The sequence below is a fragment of the Penaeus monodon genome, chromosome 40, assembly GCF_015228065.2.
Source record: "Penaeus monodon isolate SGIC_2016 chromosome 40, NSTDA_Pmon_1, whole genome shotgun sequence".
NCBI classification, from domain to species: domain Eukaryota; kingdom Metazoa; phylum Arthropoda; class Malacostraca; order Decapoda; family Penaeidae; genus Penaeus; species Penaeus monodon.
Window position 1 is genome coordinate 11821956 of NC_051425.1, and position 22500 is coordinate 11844455.

The following is a 22500-nucleotide window of genomic DNA, read 5'->3' on the forward strand; positions in this document are numbered from 1 at the left end:
TATCAGTGGTCGGGTCTGTGGTCATAGGAGAGGCATGGGTAGGAAAACTAGGGAAATCAAATTCTGATAGGGTAGTTGATGAAGGGACAAGCCTTAATGCCCCTTAAGAGGGTAAAAAAAATCTTTATTATTGGAGATGGTGAGCCTGACATAAGTGGGGAGAAGAAATGGTCTACCCCTCAGGATGATCTCCATTAGGGGAAGGGCTCGGTGATTAATCAAGGGAATACCAAAGGCCGTTCAAGACTGACACAAAGCCAGCCTTTTCAGCCTTTCAGCACAGCTCTCACACCTTAGGAAGTGGACAGAAGAAGAGGATGAAGAGAAGGAAAAGGAAAGAGAGAGAAGAAAAGACAATGCAAAATTAGCTGAGGCGAGGGCTGATCCCCTACACTAGGCCTCAGTCTCTGTCTCCTTAGCCCTCCACGACAGCAATGAGCAAGGGTTTAGGGGGATCTATATTCACAAGCCCCTAGGCATCCCACACACAGTATTCAATAAAGTTACATGACCGTTGATTGCCCAAGAAGCGTTGCAGTTATTAGTTTCAGGGAATTGCTCACAGCCATTTTTTGATGATCATACATTGGTCCTTGAGATTCTCCTTGGTCTTGAGAAAAGTCTCTTTGAGTACGACTAATTTGGATTTCCATAATATGGATTTTTTACTTTTTTTTTTTTTTTTATTCTTGCCATAGTTTGAGAACAGTATCCATCATGTTTAGTCTTTTTAGACAACTATTAGATCATTCCTGTAATATATATTTCAGAAATGAATAAAATCGTCTCACTTTGCATTTATGGAATTGGAAAGTATCTGTACATCTAAAAAATCAAAAATTTGGACATTAAGAAAGGATATTTCTTGTAGGCTGCATAATCACCGACCAGACAGCCCTAGTGTGGCCATCAGGAAAGGCGAAATAAAACGTTCAAGGAAGCCACTCCAATGATTTCATACCTCATATATTATATATATATATATATATATATATGTCTATGGGCTACATGCTACACATAACGCATTTTTACAACATATCAGGATTACAATGGTGACAATTAAAACACATAATCACAATGGATAGATTGAGAATAGTCACAGGAATACACAAGAATGTTCCTATACAAGACTTGCTGTTTATCTGTTCTGTATGAAGTACTCAAAAAATAATATGGCAAGTCAATGTGCTATTCTTCAAAGCATATATAAACCTTGCGGTGAGGTGATACACTTGATAAAAAGTAATTGATAATCTTTATTAGTTTCTTTTTGCAAATTTGAAAGCAAACACAATAGTTCTTGCTGGAGACAAAAAAGAAAGAAAGAAATATTTTACACCAGCAAACATAAAAAGGAAAACAGGACACTTAAAAAAACAATTTGTTGAAATTAAAGAAAGAAGTATCAGAAAGGACAATAAAGAAAATATATATATATATAAAATCATCACAGAATACAGGAAGCAGAAACCTTGTACACAAAAATGAAAGAAGGAAAGAAACAGGACAGAAAAGAGAAAAAGGAAAATCCACACTTCAATAAATAAGAAACAAGTAGTAATCGCAAGACAAGAGATACAAGCAGGGTTGACATACAGCTTAAAAATACAGCTATAAAAGTAGATGTGATAAAATAAAGCAAATTTTCATTTTGAAATATCTACCACATGAAAAGAAATTCTTGAATGAATATACACATTCCCACAGATCATCATCTGCCTATAAGCCTATCAGAAATTCTCCCAGCACACTGCACCCTTGTACATCTAACTTTGTGAGGTCAATGCTGTGTTCAAATTATGAGCCATAACAAGTGTATCCACAGAGAAAGATCAGCATATGATAAGGGATGACTAAATAATTACTCAGCCACTTTGGAAAGGGAGCCAAACCTGCTTATCATACCTATAGTATAACAGTGTTCTACTGTCTCTGGAAAACTGTTCCTTCTGCCTAGCTATCTTGCTCCACATAAAGAATACAATCATATTTACAGAACAGGGAAATGGTTGCTTTGTTACTATATATCAGAAGCATCCTCCTCTTTAGTACTTTATAAGCTCTATGTATCTGAGGAAGAAGAAAAAAATCTGAATGTGCATATTGGTACAAGATTATCCTTTCATTTCCTGCTAAGAAAACAAAATTATTTTTTTTTTACAAATAAGAAAGAGAGAGAGACAGAAAAAAAAAACATCTAACATAATCTTGGACAATGGTGACCCTTGGGTAAGTAATATATTTTATCAATCAAAGAGAAGACCAAAATAAAAGAAAATATTTCTCTTATCAAAGCTTGCTGGTAAAATATTGCAAAAACTTGGGAAGGATAAAACCCGTAAACAATTAAGTTTTATTCGTCCCTTACATATTTTCTGGCTAAAAAATATAATTATATTCCATCACACTTCCTATTTGCATTTGGTGTGCTACATATGCTGTCAGAAAATCAACAACTAAGAAGATACAAAAGCTACGTGTTCTGGCCCTTACTGCTTGTATGACCCACATACTGCGCATTCTGTGGGTGCACCTCATATAGCTACTTGAAATTTCCAGTCACACTTCAGTAGAAACATTCATACACAAATTCCAATATATTCTGACCCAAATAATTTGTTATTACGCTAAATTCTATTTATCTAGTGACTAAGAAAAATAATTATTAATTCATTTCACACCTATAGATTATGAAACATGATTACCAGCACATCAATGCTATATGAAAATATAATCAGAGGCCTAGCCTACACAAACAAGATCCCTCCTTTAATAAGTACATCAGCAAAACAAGAACTGGCACAAACAAAATACATAAAAAAAAAAAAAAAAAAAAAAAATTGGTTTGACTTGTGCATTACAATTTGCCTTAAGAAAAAAGTTGCCATTTTCATAAATTCTCGGATATCTAAAATGGAATGGTACAAATAAATTCTTTGGTTTTGGGCAAATTTCCTTTACGATTGCTGAGCGAAAGTATGGCTTGGAACATCGTACAGCTGCTACTCCTTATAGTTAGATCACTGGCATGGTAAGTCGCAGGAGAATATCCCTTCAATCATGTGTGGGATACGAGTCACTTGGCAACTCTTCTGTTTACTACCTTTATTATTCTTAACTATAAAAAATAACACAACAGTTCCACTGAGAAAGTTACATGGAAGGATACTTTGTGACATATCAAAAGAAACGGAACCTCAGCAATGGCCAAGAACAACGTACCAGCAGACGAGCGCCTCCGGATACAGTGGATGATATGAAAGGCTGTCGTTTACTTTGTCCTGAAAATATTATCCTCCAAGACTCTCAAATGATTTGAAAATCAGGACTCAAGCCTAGTAAGAACCACACAAAAAATGTATTTATATATATACTTATATATATAAAATCTATTATCATTTTATATATATTTTTTTTATCAATGAAATGAGTTGCAAAAAGCTCCAAATTTTGATAATCAGAGATTAGCTTGTTTACTTACTGTCCAAGGCCACTTCTGACGTGTGGATTAGTAAGCTCTACAAGATCCATATGTTACCTATATGAAACTATAGCCACAACAAAACATCTTGTATTATATAGTCTTGTACCTTGCCAAACAACTCTCATGCAAGTTTACTGAATAAATTATTTCAGTTTCATCAATTTTTATTCATATATATATTTTTTTTCTGTTCTTTAAGTACAACATAATTCATACACTACATACAACATTTATCAGAATATGTTCTGGACAGCCATTACAGATTGTTATATCTTATCTTAACATCTTGTATATTTGTAGAAAGACTCCTAACATAATGGTGAGTAATATAACATTAATAGCAATTTCTTGGGGGAAAACAGGAAGAAATATATACATGTCATTTACATTTAGATGTATGTATACAAAAGTGTTAATGTATGCACCCTTTCTTATGTGTGTGTATGTGTCTGGGGAGGGGGGGCACATGCAAGTTTGTGTGCGCTTGTGTGTATATGTAGGTGAGTTTGTGTGTGTTTTATTTTGTGGTGGTGTCTGTAATACTTACTAAAAATAGTTTGAATAATCACAAATATTTGTGTGAGTGCATGTATATGTATATATGTAATTTTCCATAATAAAAAAGAGAAGAAATCAATGATATCAAACGCACCCTGAATCTTTAAGGAACTGATTTGAATTCCTGACAAGACAACTACAAAAGTATATAAATTAGAAAATCATTACCAACAAAACTATAGAATATCTTTCATTGCAGAAAAAATAAGAAAAACTTTATTTATATGCAATATCATACACTGTTGCATATTCTGCAGAAACTGATAATATTAGATCATGTAGATAGGGTTATACAGATTTATCTTTTAGGCACCAATTGAAGTGTCCAATATTCATCTATATCTTCCTCCAGAAAATCTTAAGATCCAGCGAGGATAGCACTTGGTTCACCTAAATGACAATCCATGAGACGAAAAATCCAACGACAATTGCTATTCATCGTAATGATTACATCACCATCTCCTTTCATCTCTTATGATTGCTAAATTTTGAAGCCAATTTTTTTTTTTTTTTTTTTACTTATTTATTTATCTTTTTTTTTATAGCAATGTCTGTCAACACTTATAAAAAGCAAGACCATCTTAACTGCTTTACTGTTATCTGTGTTCTATAGCAATGTGTATGAAGGTCTATGACTGTGCTTTGACCTGGAGTAATTTCCTTGCATTTTCCTCTCTTGCTTTTGTAATGTTCTGCAATATCCACATTACTAACTCATGTTTACACCAGTCAAAAAGGACATTCACATTCAAGGACCGGAGAAATATCAAATTCAAAATCCGTGATAAGACACTGCCAGACAAGGAATGTGAATCTTCTGGGCATTAACAATACAATTTCCTTGTATTTATATCCTCCTGCCACTTATTAGCTAACTAGCAAACTCTGTGGTTGAGTATTTTGGACACACAGTGAGTTTCCTCCTCTTGGCAAGCAACGCCCATCAGAGCAGATACATATGTACCATGATGCAATAAATTTTCAGAGGAACAAGAAGATTCTTTTCCACACTAATGGATGATTTGAGAACTGAACATCAAAACTCTTAAGGAAAGGAAAGCTGATGCAACATACACCCAAACACACACACAAATGAATAAATAGTTAAGATGACCTTCCTTCATGTTATCATAAATACCCGAGTATTATCTCAAGGTGACTTTCCTATCGCTTATTTCTCCAAGATTATAATGTTGTACAGAGAGTCCCGTCATACAAATACATTATACATTTTGAACATGTCTTGATATATGACAAGCAGTTGTAAATCTGTTATTACAAAAGATTATACATATAACAATCATACCTGGGTGTACACAGATATATGTATAAGTAGAATGTCGCATTCTGATATGGGGAAGAAAATCAAAGGAATGACAGGAATAAAGCTTTTATCTTTCTGACAAGGGGGGTAGGGGAAAGAATATCGAGTGAATGATTAAACTAAATAAAACTTTCTTATTCATATGGGGGGGGGATCAAAGAAATTAAGAAATTAAATAATTTTTTTTTTTTTTTTTAAGATTTTCAGTATCACAACTTCATTTATGAAACATGTTTGAATAATATTTGTAAACACTGGATGGTAAAACCAGGAAATTATCCATAACATCCATTTACCCTTCTGAACCCCAGAAGGAGGGGACAAATGAACAGCTTCCCTTCCACATTTCATCTCAAACCTGTTTAGCACCTGCTAGTAGAGTCTTACAAACTTAGAAAGATATATATATATATATATATAAAGGAGAAAACTAAAAACTCAAAATAACTTAACAAGAAGAAAAAAAAAAAACATTGTACACATCAAGTACTGCAAATATAAAATTAAGGTTTAAAACAGGCTTGAAATAACCCCAGGAACTTTTGCTTCCAATGTCCATATATACAGGAACTCTTCTATTTTATGTGCTATGATCCTTTAAGACGTAAAAAAATGAGGAGCACCAATACAATAACCGGTTAATTCTTGATGCCTGAGCATGAAAAAAAAAAAGAAAAATAAAAAATACCATAGGTGCTCCAATTAAGTTTCACAATCAAAATATGGACAAAGCCACAATTCAAATAAATTTCTATGCAGAGAGAAAGTGCGAGAGATAGACAGATACATAGACCCAGGTAACACATGAAGTTGTACAGAATTGAAAGAAAAATGGAGAATGATGACAGCAGCAGCATAAAAGTAGAGCCAAGACAAGACAAATGTAAGCCGAGAATTGTGGCAGTTCCCAACGTCCCACGAATCCCGTCCCTGGGAGCTCCTCAGGCAAAGGCATTGGCCCAAAGGCAGCAGCGGAAGTGAAGGTTTCTTCTCAACCTGAAAAATCATACAAAACACTGACATTAATACAATACAAGATAAAGATAGGTACAACATTAATTTGTAAGTATACTGAATATGGTCTCCTGCATTCTAGTCAAAGTATTTTTTTTTGGGGGAAAAAAGAGTATGGGTGTACATATATATTTGCATGTTGATGTTTTTTTGCTTGCATGACTCTGAAGAGCTTTCAGCTACAAAATGAAAAATCTTCAGTAATCTATATATGTATAAAAAAAAAAAAAAAAAAAAAAGACACGAGAAGAAATAAGGAATATGACAAATGCACATGCACAAAGAACTTACCCCCCCCCAAAAAAAAAAAAAAAAAAAAAAAAAAAAAAAAAAAAAACAGGTGCTCAAAATCAGCAACAGAAGAGAAAATGTGGGGAAAAAAAAGGAAAAAATCAGACCTTGTGTCTGAAATGTGAGAGAGGGAGAGTTGTGCATTAGTCACGACTCATGTGCATTAGTCACGACTCATGACTCTTTATTGATAAGAGTACCACACAGTATGGGAACACACAAGATGATGTCTAAGTGGGGTCACGTGTCAGGTCAACCCTCCCGGAGGGGGAGGGCTAGGCCGACCTTACCACGTCGGGCACTGGTGACAACTGTCGGGTCAAGTGAGGTCAGATAACATCGTCATCTACACCCTCGCTGAATGAATGGTTCTTATTTGGAATTTGGAGCCACGTGGTCTATTGGTAACAGAAATAGACTTATGTATATGCCATAAGCCTAGAGGAGAGAAAGGAAGAGGAGGGAGAGGAAAGAGAGGAGAGAAAGGACAGAGAGAGAGAGAGAGAGGAGAGAGAAAGGAGATATAGAAAGTTGAGAAAGAAGAGAGAGAGAGAGAGAGGACAGAACAGAAGAGAGAGGAGAGAAGGGGGTAGGGGACTACTTAACCCGTACGATCAGGTTGACGTGACCATCATAATATGAAAAAATTTGGCTTTAGTGGTGGGTGATGTGCACATGCTGTCATAGGAAAATTTAGATGCAGACCAGGGTGATGCAAACTTGCTGTTGCTAGCCTTTCGGTTGAAGACCAGGGTGATGGGAATGACTCACTGCTAGTGCACAAAGCTCTTGGAGGGTGATGAGACTCACTTGGCATTTAGGAAGGGGCTTTTGCATTATTTCTATAAATAATTGAGTGTGGAATGTACCATCCATTAGCCATGACTGGAAAAGTGTTTGCTTCAGGGAGGACACTATTTCCATGCTCAGTATCCCATTTCTGGCCGCCATAAATGGTGGCGCAGGTTGTATTACAGAAAATTGATATTAAAAAAAAAAAGACACAAATAACAAAATGTTACATAGTGTTATCATTAGTCACTGACGTATGGACTACCTAGATAAATGAGATGGAGTTTGTGCACGGAAAACAGTCTACTAACATCTGCATAAAACAAATCAATGACACATAGAGATTGGAAAAGGGCAAAAAAGCTAAAAATGCTTATGCAGAAAAAGAGAAAACAATATTGCAAAGGGAGGAATAGAGTCTTGTCACTGCACACAAGTGTTAGTGTGTGCCTGGCCTACAAGCTCCACACCCGTCAGAGTGGCCGCTCAAGTATGCTTAGAATCCGGATCCAAAGGGTTAAACAAGAAAACCTACTCTTACAACTTACATCCTCCGTAGTGTCCCTGCCCTCACTGGAACTCATCGTCTGAGCTTAAGAGCATTGTCTTCTCGTTATATGCTGCCCTTCCGTTGCCGTTTCGGCCGCCATTCTGGGCTCTTCCGCCAAGGCCTCCTCCATTCCCATTGCCCAGGCCACCTCCTCCCATTCCCCCCATTCCATTGCTTCCGTTTGACTGCGGGACTTCGTCAGCATCATAGGTGCTGACTGCAGTGTGTCCTGACCCTCTGGTGGTGCCGCCTGCAACAAGAGAGCTTTCTTTAGCAGCTGCTGATATACACAATTGATGGGATATTCTGACTGGGGGCTCTGAACGGGGTGAAGAGAACAGCAATATTAAACAAAAAGCATGTTGTGAGATGACGTGAAAGAGGAGACAATTTTGAAAATTACAAAATGCAATTCAACATGATCATCTAAAGCCATGCTTGAATTTTATAAATTAATACAAACACAAACAAACAAACAGTTAACTGATTCTTTAGAAAGAAAAAAAAACAAAAACATGCTTTATTATCTCAAAATATAAAGTTCACATTTTGAAAGCAATTCATTATGGGGAGCCTAATAAACACAGATTACTATGAGATCTGAACTTGAGCTAAATACAGCTAAAATCATAATCAATGAAGCTCAAAGCATATACAGTCACTATCTACAAAGCTGGACAGATGCAAACTTACATGCACAAAACACGAGACTCTGACAAAGACCAGATATAAGTAAGGACACGCAAAAAGAACTAGTACGCTGTTAAGCTGCAAATTCACACATCTGTAACAATGCACGTCATGCATAAACAATGAAGTAGGAATTCCAATGAGAAAGTAACAAGCTTGATCAGATTCAAATCACATAAGGAAAAAAAAAAAGTCCAGAGAAATTTACTGAGCAAAATACATTTTACAATTTTTTTTCTTTTCTTTTATATTTGTTCGTTATGCTAAAGCCACTGGAAAATCAATCACATGATATCATTTATCTTCATACAATAATCTAATCAAACTGAGCCTTTACATATTCTATGAACCTTTCTTACATGTGAGATCTGCAATTCTATTCTCATTACGAGAATATACACAATAACAGATCTATCACAAAATAAGTTTTGCACTTCACTCTTCTGCTGAAAGATGATATACCCTGACATCATTAAATATACCCTGACAATATATACCCTGACATCATTAAATATACATATATACAGATATATACACAAACATAAACACACACACACCCATGCATGCACACACGCAAGCACGCGCACACACACACACACACACACACACACACCACACACACACACACACACACACACACACACACACACACACACACACACACACACACACACATACATGTACACACACACACACACACACCACCACACCACACACACACACACACACCACAACACACACCACACACACACCACACACACACACACATGTACACACACACACAACACAACACACACACACACACACATACATTACAACACACACACACACCACGTACATTACACAACAGATACACACAAGACACACACAACAAAAAACATGACACAACAAAATAGAACACATGTAAGAAAACACAAACAAAAACCACACACACACACACACACACACACACACACACACACACACACACATTGGTATTTCATTAAAATAGTATTACTCTCAGATGAACCAATTTATATTAACTTGTTCCTCACTCATAACATTTATGAATCTGATGCTATGTTAAGAGAAGGAAATTAATTTAATGGGTAAAACAGACAAGAAAAAATGTCCAACACCAAGTTAACATACACATAAACTGAGATAAACTAAGAAGTTTTCCACCCCTGTTTTTAAGTATAAAAAAAAGAAAAAGAAAAGAAAAAAAAAAAAAAAAAAAAAAAAAAAAAAAAAAAAAAAAAAAAAAAAAAAAGATAATAAATCAAATAAAAGTATACTGTAATCACATACCAACACAGCCCACCACCATTGTTGTAAGAACACATAGAGATGAAACATAAATTAGTAAGCTGGTTTTTGATGTAAACATCACTAGTGACATAGAATCAAAGATGTTATTTAGTCAACCTTAACTACTGCTAACACACAGATCAAGCCAAAGTTGGATCATTCTCGCCAATCAGCATATGGCTGTGCAAATCACCGAGGGCAGGTTATTCGTAAATTCCAATGTGGCATGATGCAACTGCCATCTACACCTAGAGCTCCCTTATTTTCAATTAAAGAGAGAAGGAATATATCTCTTCAAGATTAATGGACATGTAAAATGATTTACGGTACATGAAGAAAACAAATAAAATTCAGCAAAATGTATAACCATTTAAAAATAAAAGCAATTCAAAATGAAAATGGAGAAACAGAATACTTAGGATCCAACTTTGCTTGCAAGTGACAATTCCCAACATGAGTGTAAGTGCGAGAAAACAGTGCTTGTGTGCCGCAGTGGGCGAGGCGGCCGCCCCCACTGGAGTGTGGGTGTCATTCCCACAGGCACACCACAGGCACGGCACCTTTGGAGGGCGGAGGGGGCAGTCTCACAAGGTCCTGGGTCTGTTGTGCTCGGACTGCGGTGGAGACGACACCATGGCCTGAGTTGACTACCGTGCCTCCACCACCTCCACCAACTTGGCTAGGGGCATTGGTGGTGGTGGTGATGGTGGGGAGAGTGTCAGAGGCTAGAGTGGTGGTGGTGGTGGTGGAAGAGGAGACAGGCAAAAGGTCTGGGCGGAGCTCCTCCATGTCATAGCTGTGCGTGAGCACCTGTGTTGGACGGCCGGTGTCGCCTAACGGGGTTCCATTCACAATTACTTTATTGAATACAAACTCATCAAATTCCTTGCTTTGCATAGACTACTCAAACAAAAATGGTACAAACAACAATAATAAAAAAAGGATTAAGAGAAAGAGAGAATGAAAATTAGGAAGACAAGGAGAGGAGAAGAGGAGAGTATTAAGGAAAGGGTTAGTGGGAAAAAGGATGGATGAGAAAAGAAAGCAAATGAATGACTGCAAGAAAGTGGAAGGAAGGGGGAAGGCGAAAGAGGAAAGGGGGAAGAGGGGAAGGGGGGAAGAGGGGAGGAGAGGGATGGAGGAAGGGAGTGAGAGAGGGAGGGAGGGAGGGGAGAGAGAGAGAGAGAGAGAGAGAGAGAGAGAGAGAGAGAGAGAGAGAGAGAGAGAGAAACAGAAAGAGAAATAGAAAGAGAGGAGAGAAAAAAGAGAGAGAGAGAGAGAGAGAGAGAGAGAGAGAGAGAGAGAGAGAGAGAGAGAGAGAGAGAGAGAGAGAGGAGAGAGATAGAAAGAAAGAGAGAGAGTAGGAAATGAAAGAGAGAGAGACGAAGAAGAGAGAGAGGAGAAGAAAGAGAGAGAGAGAGAGAGAGAGAGAAAGAAAGAAGAGAGAGAGAGAGAGGAGAGAGAGAACGAGAGAGAGAGAGGAGAGAAGGAGACGGAGAGAATGAAAGAGAGAGAGAGAGAATAGAAAGAAGAGAGAGAGAGAGGAAGAGAGAGAGAGACGAAAGAGAGAGAGGAAAGCGAGAGAAGAAGAGAGAGAGAGAGAGAGAGAGAGAGAACGAAAGAAAGAGAGAGAGAGAACGAAAGAGAGAGAGAGAAACTAAAGAGAGAGAGAGAGAACAGAAGAGAGAAAAAAGAGAGAGAGAGAGAGAGAGAGAGAGAGAGAGAGAGAGAGAGAGAGAGAGAGAGAGAGAGAGAGAGAGAGAGAGAGAGAGAGAGAGAATTAAATAATAAATAAGTGGTTAAAATTTATCACATGACATGCAGACATATCTTTTTAAAAGTAATAGCTATAAATAAATAAGCAACATGCTAGTTAAACATCCAAAGCATAAACAAATGATATTACTTCACATGAAACTTATTCTATATTTTGAGAATTTACACTTGTACATATAACCTCTTAAAAATATTTGGAAAAAAAAAATTGTATATATATATATGTCTGCATAATACCTAAATTTGATAATACTGCATTTCAATAATACACCTTTTTTTTAACTCAATATCATAAGCAAATTTATAACATGTAAAAGCATAGAATCAATTATTATGTATGCATATTTGAAGAGAAAGTTAACTCCAAGATTATTACAATTTAAATATCTTTAACCATACATTACCATATCATGAAAAAAAAAAAAAAAAAAATCTTCAATGAACATTTGCATGTATTCAAAAATGCTAGCTGGATGATCTTCCAAAAATAGAAGCCAATGGACTGTAGAAAATAAAATGCAGCAAAGCCCTGGAGAGAGGGACTGGAGCAGAAAAAAAAGACAAAAAACAAAATAAGAAAGAGAAAGTCCCAGAAGTGAAGGGAATGAGGGGAAGGGCTGGGAGATTAACTGGTCACAGAGCACCGAGCTCAAAGAAGAAGAAGAAGAAGAAAAAAGGTCTATATGGAATTCAAATGACAGTGTTATGACTAGTTAAGACAGAACAGGTTAACTTGGGATGAGTTAAGAGCAGAAGAGCTTAAATTACTTTGCAATAAACTTAGAAAAAGGTAAATAATATATCCCAGCCTTAATTAGACTAGGATATGGAATCATTTAAAATCTTTTGCAGCCACTGCTTTGTGTAGAATAAAGTTGTTGCAGGGACAGAACTCATAAAATCAGAGTAAGGGAAAGAACAATGAATATATCTATGACAATGAAATGTAAATTCATAGCTGCTAGAGGTGAATCTCTTAAAACATATTTATCACTAGTGAAATGAATTACGCTTTTAATTCTTACTGTCATAATGACTTTCTTTTACTTATCTATCTATTCAACAATAGTCAGTCTCATGTACTTAGTTATACTTGCAAAAAAGTTACTAATGCACCTAGCAAGATGTCTGTTAACCCTAGGCCTAAAAAACTTCTCTAGAAAGCTACACCGGAAAGACACAAGAGGTTCCCAGTTTGAACGCAAGAGAGCTGCTTACCTACAGCTAAACACAGGCTACCCTCCACTAAGCCATCTACTACTAACTACTCTCTCTTAGACAGAACACTGCCCCAAGAGAACAAAGGCAACGCATTTGAGGAAAACGTCTTTAAGGATCTACACAACACCTTTGGCAACCTCCAACCCCTGTTCCAGTTCTTGGAGGAACACGCGAGCACTGACTGAGTTGCAGCCTGTGTGGCAAAGCCATGACAAGAAGTTATTTTGGGACCAACCCTGTTTGGTTCACATATTACAATTTTTATGATTTTGGAAAATAGAAAAAAAAAATACATGAAAGAGAGATAGAGATAGAGATAGATAGATAGATAGATAGAGAGAGAGAGAGAGGAGAGAAAATTCTTATCTAGGGACTCATGCAGAGCAATTGTTAGAATTGGTGTAAACTTAATTATTAATAATATGCAAAAAATGCGAAAATACATCACTGACTATGGCAAATAGGCAATTATTAATAACCTTATCATAAATGAAAATGTAATATTACCTAAGATAAAAGAGATTCATTTAATAATTACTGAAATAATAAAGGTAATAGATGTTATAAGCAAAAGCAATACATAATTTGCATATCAATTAACTCCATTCAACATGTTAAAATAACCTACCGACTTTAGAAGACCATAAAACAAAAATCCATATTTTACAAAAGATTATGTGACAGACTAACACCAAGATCAGTGGGCTCAGAAACTAAAGCCTGAACATTCATTGTAAAAGAGGAAAGCACATGCAAAGTCTTTGAAACAAGATGCTGTTGTTAGTAGGAGCTACTGAAGACCATTCCCTGACTGCAGACATGTAAGGCAGGGTGTCACAGAAACAAATTTTGCAGCTTGGATAGCCTATGTCCTACATGAACATGTGCGCGTGCATACACACACGCATACACAAACAAACAAACAAACAACACACACACACACACACACACACACACACACACACACACACACACACACACACACACACACACACACACACACACACACACACACACACACACACACACACACACACACAAAATTTTATTATATATATATATATATATATATATATATATATATATATATATATATATATATATATATATATATATATATATATATATATATATATATATATATATATATATATATATATATATGAATAAATAAATAAATAAATAAACAAATGCTTGTCCTCTGCCCTAGCCTACGTGCCGTTGTCTGGGAATGGCCTTGATGGTTACACCGAGGGGGATTATCTTTTCTGCTCTGAGGACGCCAGCTCAAAGCCCTGCCAAACTCTTAATTCTTATTGATGCTCCAGTCCCTACATCATCATTCCAAACTAGTGTCAGTATATTTTTAGAAGGTAGAAATTCTCACATAAAAATGGTTTGGAAGGCAGCAATGATAACATTAATGAGCAAACATGATTATTAATATATATCTCTTGGATCTTAAAACATGTGAAATATGCCCAAGCTGCATTCCACAAAAAAAACTCTTTATTGAAATAAAGCCTATTTATTACTCCATGTGATTGAATTAGTAAAACCTTATGCAAAAAATAGTAAAAAAAAAAATCACTAAAATAAATAGAGAAAAAAATATATAGATTCAACATATAAATGATTAAATATAACAACTTCAATGGTCTCTACACCAGATTATGGCACTGAGATATTACAATAAAATAAAATAAAAAAATTCTTCTTATAACAAAAAGTAACATCTAGCAAAGTATGTTACGTGATCTGATGATACTTAAAAAAAAAAAAGGACGGCATGAAATACCTGCACTATACTGGGTATACTGCTGGTACTGTGGGTGGAAATTGTGGATGGCATCCGTCATAATGTCCTTGGGATTCATGGTCTCCTGCAGGGGAATTTGTACATTTGTTAGTAACAACGTCTTTCTGCCTGGTAGAACCCACAAATGAAAGGTAGATGGATAGTCAAACACAGACTAATAAAGCCAATATCAGTAAAAAAAATAAAAGATCTAAGAACAACAGTAATACTCAAAACAAAATTAATCCACTGGCACCGGGTATATGCACTGACACCATAATTTTGCTATGTAAATTTTGAATTTTGTCTAAACATTTGGCTCTAGAAGTGTTCCGCCATTATGAAGTCAATCATTAGGCCCCACAAGACCACAACATAATTTCCCGATTTCTTAAACTTTCAAGAAAACATTTCTAATGCTATTTAATACCGACTCATCATTATAAACGTTTTGATTACTCTAATATTATTACCAATACAATTAGCAAATAAAAAAGGATCTTCCCAGTAATTAAGGAAAAGGGTAAACAGGTAGGCCTCAATGGGCTAATAAGTGCAGCATTTGGGTCAGTGTACATCTCATATGCCGTAACATTAAAGACAAAGGAATCTTTAGGAACAATGGTAATGATCATGATAATATGAGCAATATCAATAAACACAATATCACAACCAGTATTGGTGTACACCTCATAAGAAATAATATTTGTACCCTTACCTTGAGAGATGACGAAATGCTCTGCATGGTGACTGTGCGACCTGTGCCAGTAACAGTGAAATCTCCGTAGATTTGGTAAGGGAAGGCGTAGCGCAGGGCAACAGAGGCGAAGAACATTTCTACGCAGATAATGAAGTTCTGGTATCCAGCAGAGACTGTGCCCGTGTTCAGGTTGGGGTTTCCTTTGATAACTTCGGCCTTTTCAAGGATAGCTAATAATACACCTGTAGATATTTGCAAAGATTATGGAACTGAGATATTACAATAAAATAAAAAAATTCTTCTTATAACAAAAAGTAACATCTAGCAAAGTATGTTACATGGTCTGATGATACTTTATATTAAAAAAAAAAACTAAAATTTGAGGTTATATTTTTCCTTTGAGCTTTTTACCATTGGAAGTTGAACATTTGGGAAACATTTCCAATGCTATATATATATATATATATATATATATATATATATATATATATATATATATATATATATATATATATATATTTATTATTCATCAAATGTGGCAAATTCTATGCCAACTTACTTCAGGATTACCATCACATTCTTTTAAAACTACAAATATGTACACAGATTAAAAAAAAAAATTCTTACCTTGCCAAAATGAGACAAAGATGACAGACTTGATGGTGAAGAATTTGAGCACAGGCTCAAACGGCTGCAGGAGGTCTCTCGTGGCAAAATAGAAGAGCAAGTGGCTGTACAGGGCAAGCGACACTGAGATATTGTAGATGATGGTAATGTACAGGTATCCGCCTTCAGGACTGTCAATGGAAAAGGTTAAGTGTTGTAAAAGTCCTGCAGCATCTACATCTCCCTAACACTAGATAACCCCTAATCCTGCTGTGGTGATCTTGACATTTCTGCTTTACACAAGGGAGATAATCTATAACTGTCAGGCTATGTATGGAAGTCTCCTGGTGCCAAGGAGACATGGGCTAAGTGAAAAAGTATCAGCTGAAGCATATGTACATTCACAAATTTTCACAGGTATCTTACCTCCAGTCACCATCCTGGTACTTCCCAAAGTACTGTAGAATTATCGTAATGAAGGCCATCACTGGCTTTACAAAGCAAAACTGCAGGGTTGCCTGCTTGCAGAAGCGAAGGAACCCAATGGTGTATGTCTTCCCTGCCAAGCAGCATGTGCCATACATGCATGACGATCTGTTGGCAAGGAGACAGTTAGACAGGAACTAACTAATTAAACTGAGTACACATAGCAATATTTCACACAAAAGAAATGTTCTTTGAACAAATATCAGTATCACATAGTATATGCAATCTGACTGTGTGTGTCTCAGAATAAACATTTTGTTTAAATTATGACTAGGAATATGATGATGAGAAAAGGGAAGAAAAGGAAGAGGAGGACGACGAAGAGGAAGGGGAGGGGAGAGGGAAGAGGGAGAACGAAAAGGGAGGGGGAGGGGGAGGGGGAGGGGGAGGGGGAGGAGGAGGAGGAGGAGGAGGAGGAAGAGGAAGTGGAGGAGGAGAAAAAGGAAAAGGAGGAGGAGGAGGTGAAAGATATAGAAGAAGAAGAAGATGAAGAAGAAGAGGAGCAAGGAGAAAGAGGATGAAAAGGAAAAGAAAGAAAGAGAAAGAGAATATGAAGAAGAGGATGGAGAAGGATAAGAAGAGAGAGAGAATTTGAATAGAAAAATAAATGATACAAGGACTCACCTAATAGGCTTCCCTCTGATCTCGCTCATAATGTTGCCTTCTCCTCCAAGGTACTCGTAGCAAAGACTCAAGAAGTTGTAGATCACAAATGCTGCAACGGAACATGAGGTGAAAATGGAAAGAAAAGAAAAAAAGAAAGAAGAAATAAATACATAGAGATAAAAAATAAATATCCTATTTCAAGAATCCTCTCAAGCTCAGCGCTATATTAACGTTACGTCAAACAGTACATACAACGTTCTATGCGAAATGTATACACACACGCCGCGCCATACCTTCATAGCAGTCCCTGATTGTGTCAAAGTAGATGTAGTAGTTGTCCTTGTTGAAAAAGAGGAGGGAGATCCAGGAGTCAAAGGCGTAGATGGGCACGAACAGCAATATCCGCACAATCCATCGCTGTTCTGCTGGGTTGCTGTAGTATCGCAGGTGTTGGTAGATCTGGAAAAAAAATGGTTTCTTGTTAGAAGTGTGAGGTGAATAAAAAAAAAAATAATAACTTGAGGAAATATACCCAAAAAAGAAATCAAGCACAATAACTAAGATATGAAACAAGATAAAGCAAGATCAAAGCATTAGAGAAGTAATGATAATTTCAACAAAGATAAACAAAAGAAAACTATCTTTTATAAATATCCAAGATATTCAGTAAGATACAATGAAAGAGAAAAAATGTTTCCTTCCCAAGTAGGTTAATCATTGTCACCTTCTCAAACAATCACTCATGCACATGTACACCATACATACATACATAAACACACAATGCACACATACAAAACTATATATATATATATATATATATATATATATATATATATATATATATATATATATATAATATATATATATATATATAATATATATATATATATATATATATATATATATATATATATATATATATATATATATATATATATATATATATATATATATATATATATATATATATATATATATATATATATATATATAATATATATAAATAAAGACAAACACCTGCAGGGAAAAAAGAAAGAAAAAAAAATTGGAAAGCAAAATTGTTAAGAAAAAGAAGACATATGAAAAGCTGGCCACAGATCGTTCAGGGAGGCTACTGTCATGCCAACCTGAAGATCAACAGGTGGGATGAAAGGCAGCTAAGCATGGGGGAGGGGAGGGGAAGAGAATGTGAGCAGGGAAGGAGGAGGGAGCGAAGGAGAGTGAAAGAAAGAGAGTGAGTGAGTGTGAGAGAGGTAGGAGGGATAGGGAGTGGAAGAGTGAGGAAAGAGAGGGAGAAGAGAATGCCATGCAACAAAAGGTAAATGAAAGGAAGAGTGAGATGAATCTCAATCTCAATCTCAATCTCTCTCTCTCAATTCAAATTTCTTTTACTTCTCCTTACCTCCCTTTTACTCTCTCTATATCCTTATATGTATCTAGATATGAGAGGGAGGGAGGGAGGGGGAGGGAGGGAGGGAGGGAGGATGAGAGAGAGAGAGAGAGAGAGAGAGAGAGAGAGAGAGAGAGAGAGAGAGAGAGGAGAGAGAGAGAGAGAGGAGAGAGAGGAGAGAGAGAGAGGAGAGAGAGAGAAGAGAGAGAGGGAGGAGACGTGGAGCGAGAGAGAGAGAATCAGAGGAAGAGAGAAGCAGACGGGGAGAGAGAAGAGCAGACATGTGTGTCATCTGTAGACATCTGTTGTTACTTTGCAGAGCAGTGAACCACTACATCCTCTCTTGAAGGAGATTTCGAAATGTGTGCTTAGACCAAATTTCGACATCCAATACATCAGTATGGTACATGTTTCATACTTTTGCAACACATACATCATTTTTATGCACATTTCGAGACATGAAATAATGGTTGAACTAAAATAGAACAACACACATTCTGAGGAGTTTAATACAAGAAATATTGGTAAAAAAAAAGAGTAAATAAATAAAACTATATTATCATAGGCATCAGTATGCTTAATATCATCATCTTTGAGCAGACCACATAGTCACGGTATCAAACAACGAAAAATAATAGAACAAATCTGAACTCCCTCTCCTCTTTCTTTCTCTCTCTCGTCCTCTATCCCTCTCTCTCTCTTTTTTTATTTATGTTTCTCTTTCCTTGCCTCACTCTCTCTCTCGAGCCACGGCCGCATAGCGCACAGGCCACATGACAAGTATCACAGGCCGAGCGTATCATCCATCATTCAGCCTGGCCGAACTCGGTCCCCCCCTTCCCCCTCCCCTTCACCCCTTCCCCCTCCTCCTCCTCATTCCCACACCTCTTTCCCCCTCCCCTTTCCCTTCTCCCCATCCCCCTCCTCCTCCTCCTCATTCCCTCGTCCCTCTCCCCCTCCCCCTCCCCTTTTCCTTCTCCCCATTCCCCCTCCTCTGCTTCTCCTCCCCACACCATTACCTTTATCTATTTTCCCTCTCTTCCCCTTCATACTTCTATTCCCTCCCCCTCTGTTTCCCACCCCCTCCTCACTCTATCCCTCCTGCTTCACCCTTCCCCCTCCCCCCCTTCCCGATCCTCGCAGCGGGGGAATTGTCAAGAGGAGGATACAGGAAGCTATAGAACTGGAAATTGCTTTCAGTATTGTGTATGAAATAAATAAATAAATAAATAAATAATAATAATAATAGTAATAATAATAATAATAATGAGAGAGAGAGGGGGAGAACGAGAACGAGAAAGAGAGAGAGAGAGAGAGAGAGAGAGAGAGAGAGAGAGAGAGAGAGAGAGAGAGAGAGAGAGAGAGAGAGAGAGAGAAAAGAGAGAGAAAAGAGAGAAAGGAAGAGAGAGAGAGAGAGAAGAGAGAAGAGAGAGAAGAGAGAGAGAGAGAGAGAGAGAAGAGAGGAGAGAGAGAGAAAGAGAGAGAAGAGAAAGAGAAGAGGAGAGAGAGAAGAGGAAAGAGAGAAAAGAGAGAAGAGAGAGAGAGAGAAAAGAGAGAGGAAGAGAAGGCAGGAAAGAGAGAGAGAGAGAGAGAAGGAGAGAAAGAGAAAGAGAGAAGAGAGAGAGAGAGAGAGAGAGAGAGAGAGAGAGAGAGAGAGAGAGAGAGAAGTGAGTGAGAGAGACAGAGAGAAGTGAGTGAGAGAGACAGAGAGAAGTGAGTGAGAGAGACAGAGAAAAGTGAGAGAGACAGAGAGAGGAGGAGGAGGAGGAGGAGGAGGAGGAGGAGGAGGAGGGCGCTGGCCAACACCAACGTCAAATGTCTCGAGAAATCAATAGTATGGATCCGTCTCAATAAGACCGCCCACCACCACTTCCCGCCCCCGCCCCATGCCCCCGCCCCCCCTTCTACCAGCCTACCATCACCCGTTCACAACGACCTTGACTTCTGGAATTCCGTGGATGAGGAAGGGAAAGGCCATGGGAGGCGAGAAGGAGAATTAACCCACAGCGACAACAATAATAATAATATTAACAACAACAATAATGATAACAATAAAATAATAACAATAATAGTAATAATAATAAACAATGATAATAACAATAATAATATTAACAATGATAATAATAATAATAATAATATTAACAATAATACTAATAATAACAATAATAATACTAATAATAAACAATACTCGTAATAATAACCATTAATAATACTGAACGCCGAATATGAACACACAAAATTAACAAACCGATAAAGAGCAGAAACCAAGACCCAAAGTGGAGAGGAAGAGAATGATAAACAATGGAGAGGAAGAGAATGATAAACAACCGAGCGAACCACGGCTGGCGAAACGTCAACAACAAACCACAGACAATCGACGACACGCGCGGGGAAGGAGACGACGAAAAGGAAGAAGAAAAGGAGGAGGAGGAGGAGGAGGAGGAGGAGGAGGAGGAGGAGAGGAAGAGGAGGAGGAGGAAGAGAGGAGGAGGAAGAAGAAGAGGAAGAAGAAGAAGAAGAAGAAGAAGAAGAAGGAGAAGAAGAAGAAGAAGAAGAAGAAGGGGGATAAGAAAGAGGAAGAGGAGGAGGAGGAGGGAAGAAGAAAAAAAGAGCAAGTAAAAAAAGAAAAGGAGACAAAAAAAAGGGGACGCCATTTACAAAACTCTGCGGGATCTCTACTCCACGTTTTATTATCGATTGGCGGGGGGGGGGGGTAGAGGAGATTGAGGAAGGTGGGGAAGATATGACAAGAGCTCAAAATCCGGGAATAATGTGCAACTTGTGCCGATCCATTGTGTCCTGCCGAGTCCCGTGCGGTTCAATATGAAGTGAAATGGAGAACCGGCAGAGCAGCAGAGGAAACAATAAATAATAAATAAATAAACCTTGAAGTTCCGAGACAAGATTATATCCTTCGCTACAGGTTAACCATTTCCCGCCCGAGGAGGAGTCTCAAAAATCTCACTCGAAACCAGAAGCATCCCTCTCCAGCAGGATGCCCTACAGCCCACCATCTCTCTCCTGCAGGACGCTCCTCCCCCAATCCTCGCCTTCAAGCAGAGAGAGGAGAGCAGGGACCCCAGGGATTACTTACTACACGTATACACTGTATGGCGCGGAGGCTGGTGCTCGTAATGGCTCCGGTTGGGCAGGCCGAGGCGGGGCCAAGAGAGCGAACAACCGTGGGAGAGAGAGAAACGTACAGACACACCTACGCATGTATTTCCACACATACATACACACCAATGTAAGTGAAGAGAGAGGAGGGAATACACACACAGTAATGTAAGTGAGAGAGAGGAGAGAATACATACACACTAATATAAGTGAAGAGAGAGGAGGGAATACACACACAGTAATGTAAGTGAGAGAGGAGGGAATAATATACACTAATGTAAGTGAGAGGGAGGAGATGGAGATAGAGATAGAGATAGAAAGAGAGAGAGGGGAGACAGAGTGATTCGCCGACTCTCAGGGTGAAAATCAAATCAACAAACCACAACCTAATTATTCTCCCGCCATTAAACTAATGGACAGTACGATTCCCACCCCCCTCCCCTTCCCCCTCTCCCCCTCCCCTTCACTACCCTCCCCGCTCGCGTCCCCCCCCTCCCCTCCCGCACTCACCGCGCGGCCGATACCATCAGGAAGTTCCCGGACATGAAATGGAAGAAGGAAGAGAAGGAGAAAGATGAGAAGGAGAAGGAAAAAGAGGAGGAGGGGTAGGAAAAAGAAGAAGATGGGGAGTATGGGGATGAAGATGAAGAGAAGGAGGAGAAAGAAGAAGAGGAGAAAGAAGAAGAGGAGGAAGAGGAGGAGGAGGAGGAGGAGGAAGTTGAAGAATGAGAGGAGAGGAATTGGAAGGAGGAGGTGGAGGAAGAAGAAGGGACAAGGAATAACAGAAAGGATGAAGGATGATTAGGA

General features: G+C 37.8%; 1 protein-coding gene across 1 annotated transcript in view; it reads right to left on the bottom strand.

Moving 5' to 3' along the window:
* Positions 1–1238: 1238 nt before the first annotated feature.
* Positions 1239–22500, bottom strand: part of LOC119597765 (transmembrane protein 184B-like) — a gene marked incomplete in the record, with an annotated part of 106429 nt that continues 85167 nt past the window's right edge. Inside the window, 9 exon segments of the mRNA XM_037947391.1 lie at positions 1239–6362; positions 8012–8263; positions 10554–10826; positions 14789–14873; positions 15507–15730; positions 16116–16285; positions 16521–16688; positions 17205–17295; positions 17480–17645. Of these exon segments, the coding sequence (XP_037803319.1) occupies positions 8034–8263; positions 10554–10826; positions 14789–14873; positions 15507–15730; positions 16116–16285; positions 16521–16688; positions 17205–17295; positions 17480–17645 (1407 nt within the window).